The sequence below is a fragment of the Schistosoma haematobium genome, chromosome 3 (assembly GCF_000699445.3).
Source record: "Schistosoma haematobium chromosome 3, whole genome shotgun sequence".
NCBI lineage: Eukaryota > Metazoa > Platyhelminthes > Trematoda > Strigeidida > Schistosomatidae > Schistosoma > Schistosoma haematobium.
Window position 1 is genome coordinate 37,687,817 of NC_067198.1, and position 20,758 is coordinate 37,708,574.

The following is a 20,758-nucleotide window of genomic DNA, read 5'->3' on the forward strand; positions in this document are numbered from 1 at the left end:
TGTCTAACTTCAACCAATCTACGAAGTTGCGCCACCGTACACCATTGTCTTCAGGGAGTTGATATCTCACAACCGACCTGGTTGAACTCCACGGGTAACGGCTTCTCACTAGAACTCCAGGAGTATCTCTTGAAGTCAGTCACTAGTGAGCAGATGATTATTATCAGAATATAATATGTAATAAGGGGGGTGTTATCAATGTAATTACGATAAACGAATTGGGAATGATGGATGTGAAGATTAAGATAGAGGCAATAAAAAAGAGGAGGGTATGATGTTTATAATATTGCAAACTTTCACTATTTTTAACACATAACATTATCAAATTCATTAATATATGCCTTATTTTGGCCTTTGTAAAATATTATAATTATGGATTTATAACTGCAGAGCCTGATGATGAAGTTATTGAAAACAATTGTTCGCTCAAATATTCTTCTTTTTTGAATATTCTATTGGGGATTTTTAAACTATTTGTAAAATCTCAGAATGAACTTGAAGTAAATCCAACGTTTCGCCTGGTAATCTGATCCCATCTTTTTCAATGAAATATAGTCAAACATCAAAATTATCGAATATAAATAGGTACACGGTTCTCCGGTTCATTGTATACTGAATAGGTCATCCAATCAACCTTAACAATGTTTAAAGTAGGTATTTATATTAGTGTGTAAGAGACATGTGGTATGAAGCGAAAAGTGTTAAGATAACAGATTGTGTGTATACGTAAGTGAGAAGAAGAAATTTCATTCATTATATATTGTCTTCGATCAGTGAATACTAAGAAAACATATAATTTTTATAAATGATATGAATCAAAAATGTCACAGCATGCATAAAATGAAAAGAAATAAACAAGATAAAGGAATGAATTCAAAGAGGAAGAATGTATTTGTAATTGAACGTTTGTGTAGCTTGTGACTTCAGGCAATATCGAGGTCATCCACACAGGATGCACATATGCCAACAAGGGACTGATCAATTGCAGTCCTAAATAACAATCGTAAGATACAAGTAAACAACAAGTGAATGTTTGTGTTATTTTAATGTTCCACTTAATTGTTTAAGACATTCAGATAAGGTAACCGATTAGAACCGTTGAATGTAATTGCTGTTATTCAGATAATACGAGGTAGATAAAATGGAATAAGGAGTTCAGGTTTACATATTAACTATCAGTTGCCATGGGACAGCTAATTGTATTCCATCTCGTATTAATGCTGTTTGGATTTACCCATATGTATAGGGCTTCGGTTGTTAGCCTCTCTTTGTAAGAATTAAGGCGTTCCTTGTGTCATTGAAATCAATTGTATAACCCGATTCTGTCGAGTGTAATGCTATCGCTGATTTGTTCTCGAGTTTTATTACATCTGAGGATTTAGGGATGTGCTTCAAGCATATTTTATGTTCCTTCACCCTCATATTCAGTTGTCTTGATGTTTCACCTACATACGCTGCATTACAGTCACTACATTTAATTTCATACGTTCCCTAAGAAATACTCTTGTAGCTGTAACAGCTGCTTTTTGTGAACGTGGTGAATTGCCCGGAGTCTTAACTCCTAACGTTTTTGGATAAACATGATGGTTTAAACAACGTAGATTGAAAATTCGGTGGTTATACCAGTCGTACATTTTCGATAATTTGATGCGATTGCAGAATAATATATAAGAACTTTTGTCTAAATTTGATCGAATAGTTACAGCTACAAGTGTATTTCTTAGGGAACATATACATAAATCCATTATAAACTTGGACTATCTACGCTCACGTATAGCAAAATATCGGTAGTGTTTTATCATTAATTATACCAACAGAATTAAAAACAAATATTAATGAATTTTTCAAACAAAGAAAACTTTTATGATCAAATTACAAAAAACCGTCAAGTAAGAAAATTTGAACTAATGTTTCAACATTCGTCGAAATCCAATAATGACGCGATTAGAAACAAATCCAAGGAACTAGGTATAAACAAAGTAGTGGTGAATCTATCTGATAGACATTTAAATCAAAACTTTTTAGCTTCTGAAATTATTCCGTTTATCGAGCCTGCCTTAAACAGTGTTCCGGATGACCAAGCGAATTCAGTGAGGTTTAAAATCTCAGTTGCATTGTCGAATTAAAAACCGAACGCGCCTAATCTATCTAAAACAGCTACGCAAAGACAGAAAAATTATTATTATGAAAAAGTAAATGAACATTTCCACATTGGACCTTATGAAAAAATCATGAATATATTTTTTCCCACATTAAGGATTTGGGATCTCCTGAAAGCAACTTACCGTTTCTAGATTTAGTTGAAAAAATATGGTTCCTTGGATGCGCACTGCTGAGGAGTCCCATACTGGGACGAAACGGCCGTCCAGTGCTTCCAGGTTTTCCATGGTGGTCCAGCTTCAATTGACTCATGATTTCAACCAGTGATATCATTAATAATATTATCTCAATTGACAAGATAAAATTCTCCTACTATTCATCTTATTCACACAATTTTTTTACATTTTCATTTTTGCTATAATACTATTCTACTTATTGTGACTGGACACTTTACTCCAAATCATTTTGATCTTTCTAATGTGCGAATAACACAATTTTGAAGTGTATATGTCGTTTTACAAATACATTCTTCCTCTTCAAGGATATTCTTCGTTCATATCTCTGTATTACTCATTTTATTAATAAGGTTAGTCTCAAACAATGGGTACCACTAATTAAAAATACAATTTACCAGATTGTTGTCCACACATTATGTAATTCTTAATAGATTGAATAAAATGGTTAAATGAGATGTAAATTATACATTATTTTTGAAAATAAAAAGATTTTCACTCGTTCATACTAGTGAAATGTTTGTATTTTATCGAATGATAATTATCTACAGTATCGAGAAATTTGGGCAGATTGTAGAACTTTCATGGTTTAAATCACGTAGTAGTAGTACTATGAGCTAAACAAAACCACCATTTAAATCCTGGAAGCGCTGAACAGCCGTTTCATGCTACTAACTTGTTCATTGTCATATTGGAAAGTCAGTCAATTGTAAGTATATTTGAAATCATATCTCATATATGAATATTTGCAGAAAAATGATCTTTCAACATTGTCATTTATAACATTCTTGTTAAAATGATACAATTTTAGTAATATTAACGTGCAACAACTTTCTCACTTGTAAATGAGAATATGGTAATCATGTCAAACAGTGAAAGTTTACTACAATTCCAAAAGTATGTATCATCGAAAAATTTATATTTAATAACGGCAGATATAGGTCAACTGCTTCAAGTCGGTAGTGAAAATCATCTCAAACTGATACTGATCAGTCAATGAAACGATACATTGTTCAAATCCTAATATTAATGTTATCCCCATCTGGATCTTATGTGGGTCTATCTTTACTAATGAAGTTTTGTATACTAATGTACTTATGAATCGAAATTTCTTTAGAGCATACGTAACTTTAGTCATCATAATGAAGTATATAGAACAGTTGAAAATTGTAGTTGTAATTATTACGTATTATGTTACAAGTCAGTTATGAAAAAGAAATGGCATGATAAATATATTTCATGTTAGTAAATGTTTATTATTGAATCTCATGAAGGTAGAAAAGATTTTGATATTTGAAAACTGTTAATACGGCTCAAATTTTTGTTTTTATTTAAGTATTTTGTGCTGAAAATTTGTTAGTATATTCTTCCCTTTGTTCAATGTTTTGTGAATGTATACTTCTGCCTTTCTTAGATGAGTAGTAGTTTCAATCGTTAATATTTATTAGTTGTAATATATTTTCATTGTAGAATCATGTCATCACTTGTTTAGAAGTATATGAAGAATGGGTAATCACTGGGTCAGATGATTCAAGTATCTGTATATGGGATATTAATACTGGACAGTGTTTAATCAATTTATTCGGTCACCTTGGTGGTGTTTGGTCAATGACTGTTATACCACGTCAATTGTTATTTCTGTCAGAGCAAAAACAATTATCTCAGCATCCTTTACTTATATCTGGTAGTTGTGATCGAACAGCTCGTGTATGGCAATTAGATGGTCAACATTGGCCTTGTGTAGCCACGTTGTTTGGACATCAATCAACTGTTCGATGTTTAGCTAGTCAAAAGTTACATTCTAGTCCAAAATTTGTTGTTACCAATTCGAACAGTTATCATCGTTCCACAGTTGTATATACTAATGATAATAGTAATAGTATTGATGATAATACTTCTAATTCTACTATTAATAATGATAATGACGATGATGGTGTAGGAGATGATGATTCAGATAAAGAATTAACTCACAATATATTTCATAAACAACAAACCCATTCTAGTCATGAAAGCACGCAAAAAACAACTTCCAATATTCATCAGGCCAACAGTAGTAGCAGTGACGGTAGTAGTAAATTGTTTCATCCAATTCTATCAAACAATGAGTCTATTTCGACGTTTAAAATGGAGAAACAACAGCAAACTTTTCAAACTGGTCACTTAGTTGTTACAGGTAGTCGTGATACAACTTTACGTCTATGGAATGTATTAACTGGTGAATGTATACAAGAATTCCGAGGTAATTTGTTTGATTGTTTTCTAAAAAAAGGATTTATTAATTGACTTCAATGTTAGTATTATGTCACATTTTAATTCTATGTAACATTGACCAGTGATACAACATTGTATGATCGATATAGGAGAACACCATGGTGTATTGGTTGCTGCATTAAAACATTCTGTTCAATCCCTACTGTGCACCTGTTTAAACGAAAGAGAATAAACTTACTTACGCCTGTTACTCCTCGTGAAAGGTGCATAGGTCGCTCACCAGCATTCTCCATCCAACCCTGTCCTGGGCAATCTTTTCCAGCTTCTTCCAGTTGTTATTCATCCTTTTCATATCTGCTTTTATTTCCCAACGTAATGTGTTCTTTGGCCTTCCTCTTTTCCACTTCCCTTCAGGATTCCATGTTAGGGTTTTCCTCGTGATTCACTTTGATGATTTGCGTAATGTATGTCCTATCCACTTACAACGTATTTTCCTAATTTCCTCTACAGCTGGTTTGTTATTTGCTACAGAAGTCTGTTGCTGATGGTATCCGGCCAATGGATGTTGAGTATTTTACGTAGACAACTATTTATAAATACTTGTACCTTCTTGATGGTGGTTGTTGTTCTCCAAGTTTCAGCTCCGTACAATAGAACTGACTGCCTTGACGTTGGTATTGAAGATTGTGACTTTGATATTGGTTGAAAGTTGTTTTGAGTTCCATATGTTCTTCAATTGTAGGAATGCGACCCTTGCTTTGCCAATCCTCGCCTTTACGTCTGCATCTGAACCTCCTTGTTCATCGATGGTGCTTCCCAGGTATGTGAAGGATTCCACATCTAGAGTTTCGCCATCAAGAGTGATTGGATTGCTGTTCTCCGTGTTGTATTTGGGAATCTTGCTTTTTTCCTCATGTATGCTGAGGCCTACTGATGCAGAGACTGCTGCTAAACTGGTTGTCTTTGTCTGCATTTGTTCGTGTGTATGCGACAGGAGGGATAGGTCATCTGCGAAGTCCAAATCATCTAATTGGTTCTGAGCTGTCCATTGTATGTCGTGTTTTCCTTCGGATATCGATGTCTTCATAATCCAGTCGACCACCAGAAGAAACAGGAAGTTAGAGAGTAGACGGCCTTGTCTGACTCTGGTCCTTACTTGGAATGCATCTTTCAGCTGTCCTCCATGCACTACTTTGCACTGTAGTCTGTTGTATGAATTCCGGATGATATTGACGATCTCAGATATTCCATAGTGTCAAAGAAGTTTCCATAATGTTCTATCTACACTGTCAAATGCCTTTTCATAATCAATGAAGTTGATGTATAGTGGCGAGTTCCACTCAACTGATTGTTCGACGATGATCCGTAGTGTTGCGATTCGGTCTGTGCACGATCGATCCTTATGGAACCCAGCCTGTTGATCTCGAAGTTGGGCGTCTACTGTGTCTTTCATCCGGTTCAGCAACACTCTGTTAAAGACTTTCCCGGTTACTGGAAGTAGTGTAATGCCTCTGTAGTTTTCACATTTGCTCAGATCTCCTCTCTTTGTTATCTTGATAAGGTGTCCTTCTTTCCAGTCCATCGGCACTTGTTCTTCACCTTGTTGGTAGGTACAGACTACTTGGTTGTGGTCCGCGTGACTATCGTAACCAATGGTTGGAGACTCTTGGTGACATGGCTCAGAATCGATCGCAGTGGCGTAGGTGTATACACTCTTTGTCTTCCCTTAAACTAGGAAATTAAAATCGCTTCATATCTTTCTTTCTACGAACTAATTCTATTTTCCTGTACTATATCCTTATTGCAATCTTTCTTTTATATATTACCACCGTTGAATTAACTACTTTTATGAATCCGGTGTCCATCTTGTTGTGCTAATGAGGTATGGCAACTTGAACCGATGCATATATGTGCCTGGTCCTACGTTGTAGCTGGCTGACTGACTTTTTACATATTGTTTGGTTATTTTGATATATCTAGTGCTTACAGATTTTCAATGGCGGTCTGCCTAAAACCAGTTCGTGATTTAAAACAACTTATATTTTATTGACGTCCACCATTAAAAACCGGAAACACTAGACAGTCTTTTTTTCCTAGTATGAATCTCCTCAACAGTGCTCATCCACGATCCCACACGTGAAACTCGAACCCAGGACCTTCGAGCTCGCACAAATGCTTAACCTCTGGATCACTGGGCTCTCGTCCAAAGGTGTCAGTGTGTAACTTCAACCAACCCACAATATTGCGCAACCATCTTCCATTGTTTTTGCGGTTGACTACCTCGCACCCGTTACTCCACTGGTCACGGCTTCTCACTAGAACTCCGAGTATAACCTCTCGAAGCTAGTTATTAAAAAAGATATAAAGATAGTGGCACGATATCGTGAATTGGCTAAAGTTAGACATTAACACTGTTGAATGCCGGCTCAGTGATCTCGAGCTTTTGCGTGAGCTCGAAGGTCTTTGATTCGAGTCCCGAAGATTAGGTAACAAAATACGCTGAGTAATAATTTATTATTATCATTAAAAACAATGTTAATTAATGTTACGAATTTACTGATGTAGTGTTAAGTTAATATTTATTTCTTTACGGTTTAGTGTTATAGCAAAGCTTAAAGATGTTGAGCTTTTTTCGTCTTTTGATAATTTGGAAAAATTGGTAAAAGTTGATCATATCCCGGCTATCGGTGATATTAGGAGTCGTTGCACTGTTTAGAGCTATTTATACTAGTCTCTAATTCGTTGGAACGTTATCGGGAATAAGATGTACTCTTTTCTCTGTTTTTCCGATGTATGTACTTTGATATATAGCAATTTACATGTATTTGCCATGGTTCTCACCTTGGGACGACAGAGGGGAGATTATTTCCGAGTATGTTCCGAATAATTTTGAATCTAAAGTTACAACAGAGTTTTACTCACCTAATTTAAAACACCTATGTGCTATGTATGCACAGTCGCCCCCTACCTCGACGGGTGATGTTATCTGATGTGGGAGGTAAGCTGAAAGGTGCGGCCAAATCAAGGCGTTGCATCGACCTGTGATGTCGTTGGAAATTGGAATGAGTCAAATTAATTACTGTAATCATTGCTCAGAGACTTTGTGTGATGTCTCAAAATCGTTTGCAATGGTGAAGGTGCACCAACTTTCTGACTTCCTTTGGAAGCTGAGTTCCGTAATCCTTTTTGTCGCTTTTAAATTACTCCTGATACTGTTATTACTCCTAGCACTCTGACATTTTTCTTGATAATTTTATCTCGCCATGCTAATCTGGTATGGTAACTTGAACAGATGCACATATATATCAGATTCCACGTTGCATATTACTGATGAAACTCATGCAAACTCTTCGAAGCTTTTATGGTTATTGTTATAACGGCTGGTTTTCCGCGTCTACACGTATGGAACGTTAATTTACCTTGGACAAATATCTACACTAGATCCCCTCTCAGTGTCTATTCTACGGGACTTTAACACAACTCAGATCAAGAACACGTGATTAGCCTAACCACAACGTAAATATGTTTCCACACTAAAAGCCCGACACAACCCAACAACAATGAACATTCGATAATAATAATTATAAAGATAGGGGAATATATAATTCATCTGACACCTGTCAGACTATCTACATGTCTGACTAAGCAGACAACCAATCATTATCATTTCCACCCACACATTGGTTATTACGTAATCCATCTTATTATTTTTTCGATTGAAGTACTTACTCCTCATTTTCTTTATGTTTCTGATTTCCATCTTCGGAAGACCTTACCCATGGTTTTTTACATATCTATATGTTATATGTATAATAGTTGGCATTTCCATATTTTCTTCCGTCAATTAATTTCAAATTATTTTGTATTTAAATAAGAGTACAGTTGTAAGCACCTAAAGGTAAACTATAAAATAATATTAATTAATAATATACTGCATCAATTAAAATGAAAAACGAGAACTAAATGTAGAAAGTGTTTTACATTTGCCCTTGCTTCAACTCAAGGTCATCGTGGAGCAATACGTTGTGTTCAGTTTACTGGTGATCAAATTGTTTCAGGTAGCTATGATTGTACAATTCGTTTATGGTGTGCATTACAAGGTCATTGTCTACGTGTTTTCAGTGCACATACAAATCGTGTTTACACATTATTATTTGATGGTTATCATATTATCAGTGGTTCTTTGGATACGACTATACGTATATGGAATGCACATACTGGTGAATTGAAACAAACTTTCTATGGTCATCGTTCATTAACAAGTGAATTAGCATTTGGGTCTGAACAAAATATTCTTGTATCAAGTAATGCCGATGAAACAATACGAGTTTGGCATATGAATAGTGGAAAGTGTGTACATGTTCTTGCTGGTAAGTCTACAGTGTTTAACATGCTTTTTTTTGGTATTGCGGTCAGTGTTTACTTTAAATGTTTGTACATGTCGATGATACTTTTAGAAAGGAATCCTCTAGGTTTGTCTGGACGGATGAAAGAATAGCACATGAACATGTTTTTATACAGGTGCTCAGTTACCACCTATCCCATTATACTATGTTGGCCATCATAGTAGCAGGTTGCAAGAACACTGCGAGCAGCCAAACCACAGTTCAAGAAGTAATGGACTGTTGGATTGTGCCGCATCAGTAAGAGCCACAGACTTGCTGATTTGCACCTGGGCGATGAACATAATTAGTGATTCGAACCATTGTCACATGGCTGAAAAGTTGTCACAGCAACCCAGGTGTGTCCGTTTGTTTTGCTTCCAGACCATTAGTATACCACTACGTCATAATTCTTATTCTATGATCTGACTATTTGGACGATATTTCTTAGGTTAATTTTTTGAAATCATTATCGATATTATCATCTAAGCTTTATTTTTCATCCTCTCATCAGTTTTCTCCCTATTCGATGAATAGAAGTTTGGTAACTTGGGTCTCAGTTTAAACGCTGTCTTCCGCTAACTGGCGATTTATTGAACTTTCTTTAAAGTTGTATGATTGATGTTTTAAAATGGCGTATATTTTGAGCAGTAGAATCTGCTCATGTCCATATAGAAGTTTCATGATTTGAAGCGAAATTCATTGGAATTGATTCCGGTCGTATTCAGATTAGATGTAAACTTATATAGAATATGGCTAACAGCAGAATCCAGGACGCGTTTCATCGTGTCCGGAATTCATCAGCTGAATATCCGTGCATCCCACAGTTGATGTTCACTTCGAGACTGGAACCCAGTATAGTACCGTTCGTTTCAAACACCAACACATTATCCACTTGACTGTTGAGTTCGGACGTGTGTGAATCTTAATTTACTTTTTAATAGTTCGGATTACCATGGTTTCGATATTTTGACTGCGATTTCCATAGTCTTGGCTGGTATATGTACATCTTGTGCGGATTGCCTCGATATAATCGTTGCACAAGTGAGTGGCTATCTGTAATCGGTTTCTAAGTGGATAACGCGTTGACGTTCAGAGCGAACGGTACTGTACTACTGGGTGCCAGTCTCGAAATGAACCTCACTTATGGAATGCACGGATATCCAGCTGCCGATTCGTGGATAAGACGAAACGTGCGTCTTGGATCCCACTTCTCGTAACATCCTATCTGTTTTATATAAACTTGTTATAATGCATATTCGAGGTAATCGGCACATAATGCACATGTACCAGTCAAGACTGATCAAATTTTGGTCAAAATATCGACCACGGGATAATTCAAACCATGATAAAAACTAGTTTGGCTAATATGAACAAATTGATGTAGTGTAAGTCAGAACACTTTTTTAACGGTTAACATTGTCACAAATGTAGTAAACGTACACTTGGCACCAAAACAATCTATATATGAAAAACCTGAATGATTCAAACTTACTAAGCGTTATGTGGAAAGGTGTAGGAGTTCAAGTGATATTTAACACTAGGATGTTCTCTGAAATACGGAAAACCTTTTGGGTTGCGCCTACACACAGGTTGGTCAGTGTGACCTAACTGTGAGAATAGTTAAGGAACGCTTATTTATTTAAATCTATAATTCAGACTGATCTTGAGAACACATGTGATATATACATGTCTGTTTCTTGTTCGAATACTCTAGTTTTGAAGCAATTAGTCCCTTTTATAAATTTAGATAGAACAATGAGAAGACTGAGTTTATCTGAAAAATGTGGTGTATTTGCGCTAAACATTTCGAACAATGTGGTCACACATATACTTGTCAAGGCATTTTATATGAAAATTAATAAAGATTCAAGTGGGCGAAGTGATAATCTTAGTAGTTGGATTTATGAGTCGATCTAAGTTAGACCACCATTGATAACCTGGGTCCGATTCCCGCAAGCGAGACCTTCAGTCTCGCGCACGAGCGCTTAACCTCTTAACCACTAAGCCGACATCCAACGGTGTCAATGTATAACTTCAACCAATCCACGAAATTGTGCCACCGTCCACCATTGTCTTCAGTGAGTTGATATCTCACAACAGGCACGGTTGGACTCCACTGGTCATGGCTTCTCACCAGAACTCCAGGAAATACCTCTTGAAGCCAGTCACTAGTGAGCACATGATGATTATTATCAGAAGGGATTTTGTGGATATTATAGTAATTTCAGTGGTTGGGACCATGAGTCAATTGAAGCTAGACCACTATGAAAAACCTGGAAGCACTGGATGACCATTTCGTTCTATTGTGTACAGAAACATTTTGTCGTATGTATTTTGAGTTATAGTTTTATGTTGAAGCTTAATGCTGGTTATTTTTTACTCCAACGTCCTTCTTGTTCTGAACATTTCTCCGGTATGTATCATTTACATCAATATGTCTAGTTGTATTGATGATAGTGTGATTTATTTACTAAGCACAAATTTAACTTGTGGTATGTGATCAATCGAAGGCAATAACATGACTGATTCATTAAAGGTATTTATATTTGTCCTTTATCTTATATTTTCACAGATTGAAATCATGAGTCAGTTGAAGCTAGACTACCATTGAAAACCTGGAAGCACTGGACGGCCGTCTCGTCCCAGTATGGGACTCCTCAGCAGTGCGCACCCACGATCCCGCACCATGGGGGCTCGAACCCAGGACCTACTGACTTCGCGCGTGAGCACTTAACCATTAGACCACTGAGACGGCATCCAACGGTGTTAATGTCTAACTTCAACCAATCCACGAAGTTGCGCCACCATACACCATTGTCTTCAGTGAGTTGATATCTTACAACCGACCTGGTTGACCTCCACGGGTAACGGCTTCCCACTAGAACTCCAGGAGTATCTCTTGAAGTCAGTCACTAATGAGCAGATGATTATTATCAGAAGGGGTTTGTGGAGATTTTTAGAAATTTTCACAGATTGAAATCATGAGTCAGTTGAAGCTATCATATATCATCACTTTAATTTAAAAATTGTTCAACCGTAAAATGATAATACACTATTTACTTATTTGTTGACTTGGACATATAAAGTCCTAAAGTCCCCAGTTCAGGTAGCTTAGTGGTAACGTCTAAGATTACGAATTAAGTGATAAGAAGTCGGATCCACCGGGTAGGACTGGTTTCCTTAATCTTACAGATACACCTTCCTGACTAGTCACAAACAGCGCGAACTCTATATCCAGGGTTTTCTATCGACTGCTTCCAACCACCTAACACACTTTTTCCGTTTTATCAATCCTTTCTAGATTTATGCTATTATAAATTCGTTTGTATCTTATACCTACGTCATGTAGCTAATTCAATTTATTACTTGGTAATAATATAATAATTTTTATTTGTGTATAGGACCTCATAAACACCAATCAGCTGTTACATGTGTTCAATTAACTCGTAATTTTATAATATCATCTGGTGATGACGGTACAGTGAAATTATGGGATAAGCAGTCTGGTGCGTATATTCGAGATCTTTTACGCCTTGATGGAGCTGGACGAGGCGGTGTTATCTGGCGTATAGTTGCTTCTGAAGAACGTTTAATATGTGCTGCTGGAAGTCGAATTGGTATGGAACCGACAAAATTAGTTATTCTACAGTTTCAAGAACCAAATCTTTGTTCAAAACACTCGAACACTAATAATAGTAGTAATAAAATATCTCATATCTGTCGGCCTAGACATAAATATGCTCCAGAACCGAGACTTAGTCAACTAATATGCACCAATTTCAGTACAATCTAGTATTTTACCATTACTTGTTGGAGATAATTAGGTTAAATTTATTAACTGTTTTAGATACATTTCAATGAAAAGTGTTTGGAGATTCATATTTCATTGAATTGTGTACATAAATCAGCTTGTTTACTCGTTTGGTCTTCTGATTATTGATAATTCTTTTTAAAGGTATGTATTAGCGATAAAGTTGTCACAACCACATCTAATCAATAATCACACAGAGTATGGTAAGTCGAGTTTTTATAATTGATTATAATATCGTTAATGCTTTGTGCAAAAGGTTCCATTGATATTCTAAAAAAATATCTAACCATGAAAATCTAGACCCATTTCTGGTGTTCGAGCAAACTTCGACACCGTAATTAACGGTAGTAATAATGACTGACTGTCAACGGTTCATGGGAATTTCCGTATTTCATGGTTGACGTCACTGATCTTAGATAGCGCTGAAGAGCTACTAGGACAAAACAGCTATTCAGTGTCCCCTTACTTACTAACATAAACCTTTCTACCCCCAACCGACTTATTCTTGTTATCTTCTTCCTAATTACATTTTATTTCAATTCTAATACCATGTCGCGCAACTCCTCCAGTCATTCATCTGCTTGATGAATATTCAAACCCTTAAAAACTACAATTACAGCTTCTCAGTGACAGGTGCAAAGTTCAGTAAATTCTCAACAATAAAGAAATTTCCAATTCTTACTCATTGGGATATTAAAAATATATCATTGTTTTGTTATCAACAGGCATATTGTTCTTTATTCATCCTAAAAGGAAGCGTAATGAGCGACAAACTCGACATATTACGTGTTAATCGTGTATTATATTTACTTTCTTTTTAGCCGTATGAAAGTCACCTAAGGTTATATTTTGTTAATATATTATATAATTGTTAGGCTGATTGCACACATAAGAGCGAAAATGTAATTGGCTGAATTTCGAACCTAGAATGAACCAACTGGATTGCTTTTTGAGTCTTCTAACCAGTCAGCAACTTAGTTAAGAAAAAACTTAGTAGATCTAATAGGAATGCTGTCACAAGCTTCTCAAATGTTTTTCCTACCACTTTTGTAAATTAGTAGATCATATGGGTAACAAGTACAAACTTTATATCCTCGGCCTCTTGTCAAACAGTTTGTTTGTTGTTTTCAAATCGATAACCTGATTGTTAGGTGCCGCTCAACGTAAGATCGATCGAGGCGGCCTGCTTGAATATCTGGCCCACCTGTTCCTGCCATCTGTATATTTCAACAAGTTACCTTTTTGCTTGTTTGTTTGAACACATCATTATACCTATTAGTCTCATAACCTATTCAGGTGCGTTTGTGGAAAGTTTACGATATTGCCACACAAATTACTAAAGAGCCCAGTCAGAAACATTGTAATTGCTGGCCATATGCATCGAAAAGAATGTACATTATTCAGATGTTGAGTCCTGAACTGCCAAAATCTAACTGGCGACCGCTCAATATTGCAAGGATCGGTTAAAAAAAATAAAAGGAAACGTGTTGAAATAATTCATGCTGAAAATTCTGTTGTATGAAAAATACAATATTGAATAAAACGATTGGCCCGTACTGGGATGTTATTTGTTTCTTGAAAGATAACATGACATTTGCATTTGAACTGCGACATAAACCTTTCCACTGAGATCTCAACATATTAATAATTTACTACCCAAATTTTCCTACAATAATGCTCTAAAATATATGCGTGCTGATTTACTTAACAACTAGTGGTTTTTTCCCTCCTTTGGATTTGGCTGAGACAAGGAATGTAATAATACATTAGCTTAGGTCTTCTAACTCGACAGTTATTTAAAAAGTAGATCACTTTTCGAGTGATATGGAGATGTTCGAGACAAGTATGATCCTGAAGACAGGTTGTTGTGTACAATATCAAGTTTAAGGCCTGGTGAAAAAGTAGAATCGCATATTAGTCATAAACTGATTAGCTCGATAGCAACATAACTGGGGACAAACCCATGGGATTTAGACCAACCAATGATTGGCAAGTGATGTACTCGACCACCTTAGATGGGTGATACCGTCTAACAATTTCGAACCTTTGACTCATCAGTTAGTACTTACACTCTAAGAAGTGCTGGCTCTGTTTAAACCTAGTTCTGAAATAAGGTTGCCATATTAATTAAGAGATTCCACAAACATTATATCAGCTATTACTATTTGGTAATTGCGGAACTCCCAAAGGATTTAGGTGATCACTAACAACTTATAACTAATCACTGAAGCTATTTGGTTCAGGCAGAAAAAGACCAAAAATTAGCAAAAGTAATCTCGTATTTTTTCTTTGAAGTCTAAAATAGTTGGGTTTCAACTTTGCACTGGTGCATATGTCGTAAGTGTTTACAGGAATAATCTTAAGAGAGCAGCTTTAAATCACCGGAAACAAGGTTTATTTCAGAAGCTAAAGCTGATGGGGAAAAATAAAAGTAATTTCAAGTACAAACCCGGTCCTATCCCAAGAACAGTTGCGGTGCCTTTAGGAACTTGTGTATGGCCAGCATCATGTATAATTGAATTAACAAGGCCCAATGACTCGGCTTTGTGGGATAGTTCAAGCCTAAAAACAGCAATAGATTAGAGTCACTTTATTAGAATCATGACTAAATCCACATTTCTTCATAGTTGTCGACTTTAAGTACGATTTTTGGTTGTCCTTGTTCTTCCCATGCCTTTAAAATACCGGGATTTCTCTCAATAATCTCTTCATAACAAGAAACAGCAGCATGAGAACACTTCAAAACTACGGATCTTAAGAGTATGAGGTAATTTACCTGAGCAGCAATCTTTCCACAACCCATTTTAAGATCAGACCGTACTATTAACACTAGTTTCATTTTACCAGGAACAGGCTTGTAATGAGTCAGTTTTGATGCTAGACTGACCTATTATTGAGAGACTAGTCAGTTGGAAAAATTGGGGCTTACATTGCTACCAAGCCGACGAAAGATACACCAGCCAACGAAAACACCAATGCCCCCCGACACAATGGAAGTAAGGACAGTTAGATCCATATTGGTTTTGATAGTGAGATTCAAGATAAATGCGGACGTGGATACTGTAAATAGATAAACACTTGTGAAACGCTTCCAAACTAACGGGACAAGCGGAATTTGCAGCGGACGAACGCTGACTACACTAAGTGAACTCAACTGTTTTGAAAAACATGAACGTTACGTCCTACAGCTGACCAAACAAAGACTAAGTTATTTCCACATTTCAATGTTTAGAACTACTGATTCCGTTGCAGATACGATGATCGGTAAAAAAAGATCTGTGATAATGGAAGTGTGCCGCGTCAATTGGTAAGACAGTCATACAGTAGAAATCTTATTCTAATGATTTATTTCAATATAGTTGTCTAAAACGAGCAATCATCAGCTCAATCCAGACCATACGTCTGGAAAGCTAATACACAAGATATTATACACTCAGCATCGTCAGAAAGGTTGTACAATAGAGCTGAAGTCCTTAATTGAAACAGCTAGGGGTGTATTTCGAAATTTATCCTTGAAGGCTATTGCATACCATATCTCGGGATACACTAGGGGGCCGAGGAACTCTCCACCATGGTTCAGTAAGGAGGTTCACACCCTTCTTTGCAAGAGGAGAATGTGGAGTAAATTTAGGCAACTGGGGACTGACGAGACAAAATCTCAATATCGAGGAGTTCGGGATGCTTGTACATCGACCCTCCGTATGTCTAGAAGTTTGTACAACGAAAAATTGTTGTGCAATCTATAGAATGCCCTTGTCGCTTGGGTTCGTACACAAATCAAAGAACTAAAAGAATAGAAAATATTCCAGCACGATGTGGGGACAATAGTGTCTCATCATTAGCGGAGGAAAATTTTGGTAAAGCTAAATTATTCTCAAACTACTTGAGCAATATATACCATGGAAACACCTTTTCTTTCAGGCCATGCAAATCTTCTCGCATACATACTGGACAACGTGACCGTCAAAGAACTCAATGTCCTTGGTCTACGAAATAAGTCTGATATAGGCAAATCCACGGACCCGATAAACTGCATCCTTGTTCACTAACAGTACTATCTAACTTCGTTGTTATCCCCTTAGGTATATGCTTTAATCTATCCGCTACCCAGAGTCGTCCACCAAACGATTGGGAGAACGCCATAGTGAATTCTGTCTTCAAAACAGTTACGAAACATAAACCTGAAGACTATAGACCCATTAGCCTAACTAACGTGTTTTTCAAAATTTTATAAAAGATTATTCAGAAAGGGTTTTTAAGTATCTCGATAAAAACCGGATTCTTTCCGAAAGGCGGCGTTGTTTTAGAATAGGTTATCCTTGTCGCATTAACTTTATAGTGGCTCGTGAAGGCTGATGCGCTCTTAAAGATCATGATTTACCTATAGTTCTAACCTACATTGACTTCAGCAAAGCATTTGAAAAAGTTCCTCACAACCGGCTGTTGAAGGTGATTTATTCTGTGGATAAAGGACTTGCTCGATGAGCGTCAACAGTGTGTAAGCATGAACCTAGAGCTTTCTTGTTGGGAAACTATGCTTAGTGGACTACTTCATGTTTACGGTTTTGGGGCCAGTGCTATTCCTCGTATATAAAAGTGACCTTCGTAGTCCCATATCATTATAGAAACTCACGTGCAATTGAGTTTGTTCACATTTAATTCGATTAAGTCATTTTGTTGACTTATTAACGAACTGAGTCATCCGTACAACAATAGTAATAAAGATACAGTGATATAGATAAATTGTTGTTGTACGGATGACTCAGTTCGTTAATAAGTTAACAAAATGACTTAATCGGATTAAATTTGAACAAACTCAATTGCACGTGAGTTGCTATATCATCCTCGGTCTTGTTATATGCTGACCATGTCAAGATATGGAGAGCGATACGAAGTAAGGGTGACAGCTTGGAACTTCGAAATGACCTGGAGAAATTATCTGAATGGTCTCAAACCTTGCAGTTGCCGAATAAGTGTATTGTGATGTATATCGGCCATCAAAGTACAGATACATACATGATGAATAAAACTGAGCTACCTGTTGTCCAGAAACAATAACTTAGGAGTCATCGTTAGCCAAGACTTAAAGATTACTGCACACTGCCGCGCAATAGCCGCCAAAGGTTTTAGAACATTATGGTCAATACGTAGGACTCTTAGTCATGTCGACGCTAAAAGTTCCTTGACTTTGTACACAGTGTTCGTGTGTCCGAAACTTGAGTATTGCATACAAGCGGCTAACCCCTGCCCTAAAAGAGACGGTGAGCTGTTGCAAAAGTTTCAAGAAACCGCAACTGGGCTGATTCCTGGAATGGTAAAGTTCGTGTATGATGATCGACTGAATGAACCAAACCTACGAGTCTACTTTATAACAGCTATAAACGTAATGAGTTGGGAAGCATGCTGTGCGCCAACAAATGTTGTAATTTTTAGATCGTACCTGTAAAAATGGCATGCACTTGCTCATGCAGAAATATCCTATTATTATTATCTGTTGTCATATTGAAGGACTAGAGGTGGCTTGATAACGCATTTTAAATTAATAAGTGTCAAATTTGCATTTAATGTCCCCTGGTTTCATTTAACTTCCGAAACGAAGAATTTACGAAGACAATTTAAAAGAGTTCACAAGCTCAGAACAAATTACTTTTCGGCTATCGACTTTCCCATCGAATCGTCAACGAATGGAATTCATCTTCCAACACGCAACTGAAGCTCCATTTGTGGATGCTTTTTCAAAGAAAAGTTGGATCAGTTGAGAGACCATCTCTGTCGTGAATATCACCGGCAGCCTAGCATCCGTTCCTTTACATAAGAATGCAAAAGTATGGCGATTAAGTGAACTTCTACAGTGTCTTACGCATACTAGTCTCTGATGTGTTCCTAGCACCTTACAATTCTTATTTTAGAACGCGTTGTTGTTAACCGGTTTTCGGATACCAGCTAAGTTTTGCCTCGATTGTTGACTATCGGGGAAGGTACCACAGTTGCGAGGCTCGTGTCGTCCGAGTGTACTGGAGGAAAATCAACATGACTAGGGTTTTCTTCTAAATACACTGTGTTAACAAGGTCAGTTTTGGCGGAAAAGTCCAGGTTCGAATTGGCGTCCTCACTCTGCAGTGATAGTTGAAGGGGAACCGAAGTTTGTCACCCACTGTTTGATGAAGGTGTGAGTCTCTGTTTCGGGAGTAATGTTCATGATGGGTACTGCATCTGCCCGTCGAGTGAAACGGTCTACGCAAGTCAAGAGATAAGAGTATCAATTTGAATCTAGTAAAGACCCTACCAAGTACAGATGAACATGGTCGAGACGAGCATCGAGAGTTTTGAATGAGCATAGGGGACATTTTTTGTGTCTAATCACCTTAGATTTCTAACAGCTTACATAGGAGCGTGCCCACTCCGTCACATCTTCATTTATATCAGGCCGGAAAAATCGTTCTGCTATGAGCTTGGTGGCTACAAGCAAACCTGTACGAGAAAACTTGTGCAACGTATCGACGACGCGACAACAATGTTTCGGCACTGTTTGGCAATCCCTACTTGTAGATGTATCACATAGTAAAGCTAGCCAACCTGTCTACATCCATTTTCAGGGATGTTGGAGACAGTTGGCGCCGAAGATCAGAGTTTTCCTTTGGGAATTGGGCGAGTTTAAGAAGGTCGTTTCTTTGTAAACTGTCCAAGGAATTAATGCAAAACGAGATGTCTGCAACTGCATTGTTCACAACAGACATATGTTGCATATCTGAAATAAACTATGACATGTGGTTCAATTGTTGAGACGCCTGAGGGGCAAACTCGTCTGAAAATGAGTTTAGAGGTTTATGGTTGGTAAGCTTGGAAACAGAAATATTTATCTCACTACAAAATTTCCGTATTTTCGAGCTTGAATGGGAAGAATGACAAAACCACTTAAGGGGTATTATAGGCATTATCTCGATATATTTCATTTCTGTCATAAAATGAACAGTATTTGCTTGGTAACTAGTTGGAGCTAAGTTTACAGATTCACTATGGTCGATAAAATTCAGCTTCTTTGATGTAAACTTATACTCCCTTGTGGGAAAATTGCGAAAATTTTACCGATAAACATAGGCAAAATTTCGCAATTCAACTTCAACGGAGTATCACTTCACTAGGATAACTCTTACAGTAAATAGTCTCCGAAACTTAATGACTGTTTAACATTCATTCTGACATAGTTAGTCCTAAGGAGCTCCCATGTAACGATTGTGCATTAGGAAACAGGCTTAGCGGTTTCACACCCATCTCCGGCCGAAATAAAACGAAACATCTCTTGGAATCGCTATTTTCTTCTTCCTTATTAATTTTCTCGTCACCACGCTCAAAAGTTCCGGATAATGATAACACTTTCCTAATTTGTCGTATTAATATTTTCTAGTTTACAGTAATTTCAGACATAATGACCTGATTAAAATTAAAGGTATTCAAAAGGTTCATCAAAGCTGTTTTGGGATATTTTGACACCAAGGATTGTCAACAGAGATGTCAACGATCGAAAACAAGACCTCTCTGAATCAAGAGTGTCTAATTAAAGTTTGTCTTTATTTACCGGTTAATTAATGACATTTCCTACTCTTCGATATCCACCCATTTCATATTCCATGATATCATCTCACAATCTAAGCAGTAAGGGAAACGTTCTAGCGATTCCAAGAGCCTGGACCAGAACTTACGCCAGACATTTTGTTTGCTATTCGCTACTTAACCATGTAGAACAGACCGCCAGTGAACCTCCGGAGCAATGAAACTACAACCCGATTCAAGAGTCTCTTTGGTGATTTTTTCTGAAAGTGGGTCGTATCACCTATCGAATATTAATATGTTTAATAATGATTTATACAAACAAGGTCCGTCATGTATCTAATTGACTGAAAAGTAAGGTGTAACATTTGAAACTTTTCGCGTCCATTTTGTTTTTTTATTAATCTTAATATATGAAGTCTGCTTATGTTCATATTTATAATTATTACTGTGAATAATATCATTATTGG

General features: G+C 36.8%; 2 protein-coding genes across 2 annotated transcripts in view; one reads left to right on the top strand and one right to left on the bottom strand.

The window, feature by feature from the left end:
* Positions 1–13,446, top strand: part of FBXW7 (F-box/WD repeat-containing protein 7) — a 29,534-nt gene extending 16,088 nt beyond the window's left edge. The window contains exons 9-12 of the mRNA XM_051213805.1: positions 3,804–4,572; positions 8,549–8,914; positions 12,331–12,943; positions 13,310–13,446. Coding sequence (XP_051069814.1) covers positions 3,804–4,572; positions 8,549–8,914; positions 12,331–12,722 — 1,527 coding nt within the window. The 3' untranslated portion in view covers positions 12,723–12,943; positions 13,310–13,446. The remainder of the gene's footprint in view (positions 1–3,803; positions 4,573–8,548; positions 8,915–12,330; positions 12,944–13,309) is intronic.
* A 1,569-nt stretch (positions 13,447–15,015) lies between these two features.
* Positions 15,016–16,479, bottom strand: PTRH2 (Peptidyl-tRNA hydrolase protein 2, mitochondrial). Its single transcript, XM_051213806.1, has 5 exons — positions 15,670–16,479; positions 15,517–15,627; positions 15,356–15,477; positions 15,190–15,302; positions 15,016–15,152 (listed from the first exon to the last, which is right to left on the bottom strand). The coding sequence occupies exons 1-5, from the start codon at positions 15,754–15,756 to the stop codon at positions 15,100–15,102; spliced, it is 486 nt and encodes a 161-aa protein (XP_051069815.1). The 5' UTR covers positions 15,757–16,479; the 3' UTR covers positions 15,016–15,099.
* Positions 16,480–20,758: the final 4,279 nt, after the last annotated feature.